Raw genomic sequence first — 9,010 nt, 5'->3', positions numbered from 1 at the left:
GTGAAGTGCATCCAGCTAAATATTTTATTGATTTATAACCAAGAAAAAGGTTATAAAATTTTTCGAAAACACCCCTAAATATATATAGCTAATCTATATGAAGCACAGTTTTAAAGCGTTTCAAATACTATGAGATAAACATGGAGAAATCAAATCAAAGTAAGTGTATTGTATCGTATTGACATGGGAAGAGGAAAAAGAGTTTTTCATTACAACTATATATTGTGACCATTTTGCTCTTTCTGGTAAGAGTAAAATTGGTAATTCAAAAAAGACATATTTTTTTAACATCAAACTCTACCCACGCTTTATATATAGAAATATATACTTTTTTTTTTTTAAGAATTCGCCCAAGAACAATCAAGCAAGAGCACAACTTTCCAACACGCGTTCCTTTATGTACTTCAAATAAACTACTCTTTTAACACTCTATTTGACAACTTTAACTTCTTTTTTGGGTCAAAAGTAACAACTTTAACAATTCTATTTGATTAAATTAGTTATTAATGTTTCAGCGAAAAAAATGTAGTCACAAAAGTATTCAATTCCGACCAAATTAGTCTTTAATTGTTTGATCTAAAATCTGTGGTCCATAACGTTTATTAATTGACCATATTAGTGTCTAATGTTTAACAAAATCTAATACAATATGATATGAAAATATCATACCTATCATTGGCCTATATGACAAAATCCTGGTGGGTTTACCCTGTAGTCAATGCCAATGTGTAGAAAGATCAAGAAAAATTACAAAATTTTAAAAAGTCTTAAAAAATATATAAAATAACGGTAACCTATTCACTTTTTGTCGAACCGAAGATAATTAATAGATATAAAAATTTATTATTTATACATCAAAGTATATAGAACCACCTGTCCAACCTATAATGCTTAACCTATTTTTTTTTTTTAAAAAAAAAACAAAAGCTCATAAAATGAATAAGTATATAGAGCACATGCACAGTGCTTGCTTTATTTCAGTATTAAATTGGACATTTTATAATAATTTCCACTTAATTTTTATAGTTTTAAAATTTAAGTAAAATTTCCACTTAATACACAACAATTATGTGAAAATTACATAAAATAAATGAAAAATCACAAATTTTAAAAATCTAAAAAATTAAGTGTAAAGTATCCTAAAAGCGTCAATTTAATATCGCAATAAAGCATGCATTGTGCATATACTCTATTTGTTTATATTTTGACCTTTTTTTTTAATAAAACTTGATCAAAACTTATAATTTTTTTTGTCAAGAGATTAAAACTTATAATTTGTATATGCACTTTTGCACACTTTTTTTTATGTGCAAAGCGTAAAATTAGCAACATTACGAGTCACTACCTTCATTTGGTCAAAAGCAAATGCGTTTTAGTCTCCGAGCGAAATTCTCCCTCAAGTTCCCCGGTTACCTTTTTGGTCTGCCGACCCCTTCCTTGGAAAAGGTTAGCAGCTGTCATTTGACCAAATAAAAAAGAAAAATGGTTAAGTAGCACTTAAATGGACCAAATTAGCCTTGCAAATAAAAGTTGAGACATCACATTGTTTCAATTTAAAATTGGAGGACTAAATTAAAAATAGTTGGAGGACTATTTGAGTCCTATCATTTTTCAAAGCTTAAGCCCATATGAAAAGGTTGACCAAAAAAGTTCCCCGTGATTAATTTGGGCGTACAAGATTTTTTTTTTTTTTTTTTTTTTTGTGGCAAAACCCCGTCCATGGGGTGGGGATGCCAGCCCCTAATTTATTTGAATAAAAGTGTGAAGATGATACAAGATAATTATTCTAAAAGTGGCTCTATTTGGATTCTTCTGTTTTTTAAAAACTAATTTTTTAAATACTATAAAAAAATTTTAAAAGTACTCTAAAAGGTACTCTAAAAAGTAGTCTAAATTTTTTTTAATATTTAAAAAATATTCCAAAATATATTTTAAAAACTCTACTACTCTTAAATATTCCAAAATATACTCTAAAAACTCTGCTACAGTAAAATTTTTTAAAAACACCCCCAAAAATAGCTAATCTAATATTTAAAACTCCTAACTTTTTCATAGTTTTAGAATGTTGGTTTTTTAAAATTGTAAAAATTCTTTCTTGCCTTTTTAATTAGTTAGTTTTCAATAATTATATGAATTAAAAAAATCAAAAGTGGTTATACCAATATAGTTTAGATTTTAGCATTCATCAAGTTTGAAATCACTGAGATAAAAAGTTTATAAATATGAGGGTACATAGAGCAAATATGAAGTAAAAAAGGAAGTCATAGCTTTTAGTTAATTAACTTTACTATGTTGAACGTTCCTTTGTATCAAATAGAAAATATACCATAATTAAAAACTATCTTTAAAAAGCCTACTTTGTATGAAAATACCAAAATAATTATTCAAAATCATTTGCTTATTATTGTCAATGAATTACTTTTAAATTATTTTTGATATTAGAAACTCTATATATGGGTTTGTTATGAATATATTTTGTTGACTATTGATGAACAGGTTTATGATTGAGTTATTTTACTCAAACTATAATCAGATATTAACTGATAATGGGTGAAGAAATTATGACTAGAACAAGAACTCTCAAATTATAAATAAGAAACATCAGTAATTAATTAATTTTGATTTAATTATGCCCACAATTCCACTTTTAAACTAACCTTTATATGGTCCAATACCAACAAAAACATAATAGGGTTTTTCTTTTCGGATCTCTGTCTCAATCAGGGCTAACATTTTTTTCCCTAATTGTCAAGCTATTGAGTACCTCGAGGTCAAAATAGTGGTCTAATTTTTTTCGATATTCGAGTACTCCACCTCTTCAAATTTTCAATCTTCAAAATTCTATCAACATCAATCTTGTAATCTTACTTTTGACAATTCCTCAGATCAAAGTACAGATATTCTAGGGTTTTGATACTACCTATTAGCACATAAAAACACATAGCAAAAATATTTTTGACATATATAAAAATGCGTGGAAAAAGAGATGAGCTACATCCAACTCACATATTGAGACTGGCATGAAATCTAGCCACTTTATAAATAATCAAGACTTAATTTCATTGGTCTTTCATAATTTTCTTCTCACTCTAACACTACTAAAACACCCTATATATAGTACATAAGAGTTGACAATTTAGAAACTATTAAGACAAGAAACTACTAAATAATTGCTCTCTACTTTAAATCAGTAAATTAACCACTAAAATTTGACAAGAACAAGAACGTCTGAATTATAATTAGGAAACTTTAATACTTGTGAAGTTGAGCTCAATTATGCCAACACAAAAACTTGCTAGGATCATGTATACTTTTACTCGAAAGAATTTTCCAACTCAGATTTAGTGAGATGAAGGATAGGAATTTAAAGTGCTAAGATTGAATATCCTTCATGCTTGCATCAGCTAGTATTTTTGTGGCTAGTCTAGTCCAAAACAATAACAAATTTTCAGCCTAAAATTGTATCTGCATGGTGGTCCCTTTTTTTTTTTTTTTTTTGTGCGTCAAACGGCAACATGTATCTGCATGGTGGTACTGGTCCATTTTCAACGCGTTTTCACTTCAAGTCCTGAGGGCAAATTTGTCTTTTTACTCTGAAGACCTAATGTCAAATCCAAATACTTAGACACGCCAGACCAAAGGTCGTAGTCTCGTAGACCCCTCAATTCCATTTGAAATTTGACCAATTCAGCTACTCTTTTAATTGTGATGCCAATATTACTTCCTTACACCAGGGACCAGTGCCTTTCATCCCTTAGCTCTCTTCTGCTATTTTCTTTCTTTCCACACTAATGGATCACAAATTGTTGTACAAGATTTATCATCATATTCAAATTACAGCCATTCTCTTCACTATCTTGGTGGATGGAATTGTATGCTTTTACACAAATTCAAGCGGTTGCATGCCTCAGAGCTGTGGGAATGGATTGAACATTGTGTATCCCTTTTGGATTCCAGGCAGGCAAGAGTCATATTGTGGCTCACCAACGTTCAATATCACCTGCAGGGACAAGAACCCCATCTTAAAGATCTCTGATGATGATTATATCATCAGGGATATATTTTACATGAATAATTCCCTTTTGCTATCTCAAGCTGAGTTGTATGATGTTGGTAATAGATGTCCAACCCCTCAACATAATTTTAGCACTGGAGGAACTCCATTCTGCTACGGCCCTGAAATTGTGGACCTTTTCTTCTTCTACAATTGCACTGAGCCGTATCAAGAAGAGACATATGCTGTGGATTGTGCCAGTAATGTTAGCCATCATGCTTTTGCTGTTTTTCATACCGAACTCCTGGACGGCAGGAACCATTCGGAACTGTCATGTCAACCTCCAGTTAGTGCACCAGTAACTATTGATTCCCTGAAAAGATTGTTAAGCATGAATTATACCGATGTATTGAAGAAAGGATTCGTTCTGCAGTGGGATGGAGACAGTTGCAGCAAATGCAGGAGTAGTGGAGGGGAGTGCGGTTCTTATGACAATGAATTTGTGTGTTACTGTGATGACCATAAACACCTAAAAACCTGTGATGAAGGTAAGCAGGGAAGAGTTTTGCATTCAATAGAAAATCTTTTGCACATTCCTTACAAATATGATTGCTGATACATGTGTACTGTAGGGGTGAGCAAATTCGGTACATATCGAATTCATAATCGAATTCAAATTCAATTTGATAATTTGAAGTCGGGTATTTGGTAATTTGATACAAATTCGGTACGTGCCGAATTCATCGAATTTTAATATGGTATGAAATAGGTAATGAAATTATGAATTTGATAATAATCGATTTTGCATTCAAATTCGGTAAAATGAAATAGGGTACCGCATTACCGTATTCGAATACCAAATTAGTTTATAAAATTATATAATATATAGATAAATGCTATTTAGTATTAGTATATACTACTAATATATTATTATATTATATAGATAAATGCTATTAATAATTGTTAGTATATGGTATTATCATGTACTTATAATAATAATAATATATAATAATGTACAATATATTATTTTAGTATTTTTTAATTGTTATATGACTATAATAATACAAATATATAGTAATACATAACAATAAAACATAACTATAATACTTATTATTTTATACATGAGTAACATGACTAGAATTAGATAATAATTAATACATATATGTATAATACTAAATATTAAACAATAAACATAATTAGTAATTAGAATTTAGATATTGGTAATTTGATACATCATTCATGTTCGAATTATTGAATATTTGAATGCGTAACCTGCAACTTGCAAGTATTAGTATGCTCTAAATTTATATTATATATTTAACATAAAAATTCATATTCTCTATTCACTAATCTTAAGGTTTTAAGTATGACAAGACAACTAAGCAGTGTAAGTGAATGCATATGAGTTACAAATTACTGTATTAGTATATTGACTTTCACAATAACATATGTAAGTAAATAAGTTTTATTTTGATTTGAAATAAATTATAAGTTTGTAACTAATATAACTTATCACTAATCATTGTAATTTGTAAGTTTGTAACTAATATTACTTATTATTAATCATTGTAAATTATAAATTCATAAATTATCATTAATCATTGTACAGTTTAAGGTTTATTCTAGTTTAAATTAATCACTTTTTATGTGTTCCTTAAATCATAGACTAAGGATTCTAGGTATAAGTGATCAAATAAATGCTAATTAAATTAAACTACAAAATGATTAGAACATAAGTAATGTGTTAAATTATGAATAAATTTAGGGATCAAATCAGTAATAATTTTTAAAAATCATTTTTTTTTATAAATAAATTCGGTTAACCGAATTCATTACTATTTCCGAATTCGAAATCGGTTGCGAAATAAATTCGGTTATAGCCAATTCGAAATTGAAAGGGATTTAAATTTCTATAAGTCAAATAACTGAATTCACTGAATTCAACTAATCGAATTACCAAATTTGTACCATTTGCTTACCCTAGTATACTGCATGGTCAATACTGACATCACTAATCAAATCAATCCTTTTGTTGCTATACCAAACCTTATGGACTTAATTCTTAACCCTGAACCCTGCCGAATGTGTCGGAGCTAGTCAAAATGATTTATTTCCAATATGCCTGCCTGTTGTGTAACTTTCCTGGCAATTCTCTTAGGTTCAATTGATTTTCTTTTATCTTAAGAAGAATTTCCGCATTTGCATAATTAGATAGTTTTATTCCTATACCATCGAAAGTACGTTACCAGCTAAATTAACCTGACAAGCTGGAATTATTTTGTAATGTGAACTGCCAAAAATGGAAGGGTAGAAAGTTCAAAGTAGTGAAAAACTATTTCTTCATCTGATTCATATTTCTGTTGATACGGGGGTTATTCTGCAGGTAAGAATCGTTCACAAAGGCTGAGAAATGTAATAGGTATGATACTATTCTCCATAATTTAGTTCTATTAATGCTGATTATGATTAAGTGATTCGGTTTTCATGTGATGGTATTTCTTTTATGCGAAAATAATATTACAGGAATTTCAGCAGCAGGAGTACTACTGACAACAATAATAATCATCTCTGTAGTAATTCACCGCATCATAAACAAGAAACCAGCTTATAGGTCTATCTTACTATTATTTAAGAGGACATCAAAAGAAAATCTGATCCTTGAAGCCGCCATCAAGCAATATGGATCCCTTGCCCCAAGAAGATACAGCTATTCCGATATCAAGAGAATGACTAACTCCTTTAAAGATAAACTCGGCGAAGGTGGATATGGGAAAGTTTACAAAGGAAATCTTTTTGCCGGCCGTCCTGTTGCAGTAAAGATTCTGAATACATCCAAAGGAAGTGGAGAGGAATTCATCAATGAGGTCGCAAGCATTAGCAGAACATCCCATGTTAACATTGTTGCTTTATTAGGATTCTGCTTTGAAGGTCAGAAAAGGGCTCTCATCTATGAATTCATGCCTAATGGATCTTTGGAGAGATATATACATGGTGAAACAACGTCAAAGACTGATGGTCACCTGGGATGGGCAAAACTTTATCAAATTGCATTGGGGATAGCTCGAGGACTTGAATACCTGCATAGAGGGTGCACCATGCGGATTTTGCACTTTGACATTAAACCTCACAATATACTTCTTGATGACGACTTTTGTCCTAAAATTTCTGATTTTGGTTTGGCAAAGCTGTGCTCCAGGAAAGAAAGTGTCGTGTCAATGCTAGAAGCGAGGGGAACGGTTGGTTATATTGCCCCAGAAGTAATCTGTAGAAACTTTGGAGTTGTTTCGCCCAAGTCCGATGTCTACAGCTATGGAATGATGCTTATGGAAATGGTTGGAGGAAGAAAGAACGTCAGTGTTAAAGCAAGTCATACAAGTGAAATATACTTTCCTCACTGGGCGTATCAGCATATGATACTTGAAAAGGACTTCAAATTGAAAGGTGTAATGACTCCTGAAGAAGATGAAATTGCACGAAAGATGGTCCTAGTGGGTTTATGGTGCATACAGGCTGATCCATCGCAAAGACCAGCAGTAAGCAAGGTGATAGAAATGCTGGAAGGTAGCTTGGAGGCCTTGGAGTTCCCTCCAAAACCCTTCTTTGGTTCTCCTTCAAGATCACCAGAGGCATCTTCCATTACAATAGCTGAGTCATGATGCAACAGCATTCAAAGCTCTTCTTTCCATTCTCTAATTTCCGCTCTGAATTTCAGCTTGTTGTATATATTTTACTCGTCCCTGAGAATTTGGCTTATTTATGAAATTCCCATCATTCTGGTGAAGACCAAAACAAAAGACATAGATACGCATTCTAATTAATTCTCACTTCTCTCTCCATTTGAACTAAGTGATGCTTCTAGCATTTTTCTGCCAATTAAAATTTACGTGGCATCTTTATTCACATCGCTCGGTATGAACTCTATGAAATTTATAGGGCATATAAAGAAGGAATAAGGAAGAAGGTGAAACTAGGACTGTCAATGGGGCTGGACCAGCCCGAACTCGGCTTGTTCGGTCCTACAAAAAGCCCGATGAATCCGATATTTTTGTGAGCCGGTCTAAGTTTGAGCCTAAAAATTAAGTCCGAATTAAATATGAGCCAAGCTTGAGCCCTATTAAGCTCAAATCCGATATAAGCCCGGCCCTTTAATTATCTATATATATGTAATATTTATATTTTTATATTATGAATAATTATATGTCTAATATATTATTATTAAATACTAAATATATATATATATATTACAAAATATAAAAATATATCTAAAGACTCTTCCATGATCTTTCTTGAGAGCCAATATTAGTAATGCACAATTGAATCTCTAACTTTTCTTATTGATATATATATTACAAAATATAAAAATATATCTATAGACTCTTCCATGATCTTTCTTGATAGCCAATATTAATAATGCACCACTGAATCTCTAACTTTTCTTATTGGTTGAATAAATTTTTGTGCTAGCATAATATTGTTTGATTTCTTTTTGATCTACAAACACAAATCATCAAACATGTTTGGATTCAAATCACAAGATTATAAAAAAAGTTTCAACTTTTAAAGATGTATTGGCTTATTATCGCATGTTTCATTACTATTTTTCATGCATTTTGAACGAATTAAATATAAATATTGTTGAAAAAGTTTTGGTTTATATACTTTTTAAGAACTATTATTTGTTCATATTTGGTTTTAATATTATAGTTTTGTAAATGTTAAATTAGTTTTACAACTTAATAGTTATAGTAATTATATTAAGAAAATTAAGGAGCACTAAGTGAGCTTGGGCTATGCCCGATTAAGGCTCACAATCCGAATATTATGTGAGTTGAATATGAGATTCACATTTATGAACCTGAAACTTATGAAAGTCCGGCTGATTAGGCCCGATTGATAGGCCTAGGTGAAACAAAAAGGCAGGACTCTTCTATTTGCAGTACCTAACTAAATTTTATAACGGCAAAACTAGACAACCGAAATTGACCTGTGGCCTTGCTGCATCATCTGATGAAGCTC

The 9,010-nt window shown here is 30.9% G+C and overlaps 1 protein-coding gene across 1 annotated transcript; it reads left to right on the top strand.

Moving 5' to 3' along the window:
- The first annotated feature begins 3,791 nt into the window (after nucleotides 1-3,791).
- LOC113738961 (LEAF RUST 10 DISEASE-RESISTANCE LOCUS RECEPTOR-LIKE PROTEIN KINASE-like 2.1) lies at nucleotides 3,792-7,650 on the top strand. Its single transcript, XM_072044807.1, has 3 exons — nucleotides 3,792-4,542; nucleotides 6,378-6,413; nucleotides 6,518-7,650. Exons 1-3 carry the CDS (start codon nucleotides 3,792-3,794, stop codon nucleotides 7,648-7,650), a joined length of 1,920 nt encoding a protein of 639 aa, XP_071900908.1.
- Nucleotides 7,651-9,010: the final 1,360 nt, after the last annotated feature.

This window comes from Coffea arabica, chromosome 4c, assembly GCF_036785885.1.
Source record: "Coffea arabica cultivar ET-39 chromosome 4c, Coffea Arabica ET-39 HiFi, whole genome shotgun sequence".
Taxonomy (NCBI): domain Eukaryota; kingdom Viridiplantae; phylum Streptophyta; class Magnoliopsida; order Gentianales; family Rubiaceae; genus Coffea; species Coffea arabica.
This window is presented reverse-complemented; position numbering and strand designations above follow the sequence as displayed.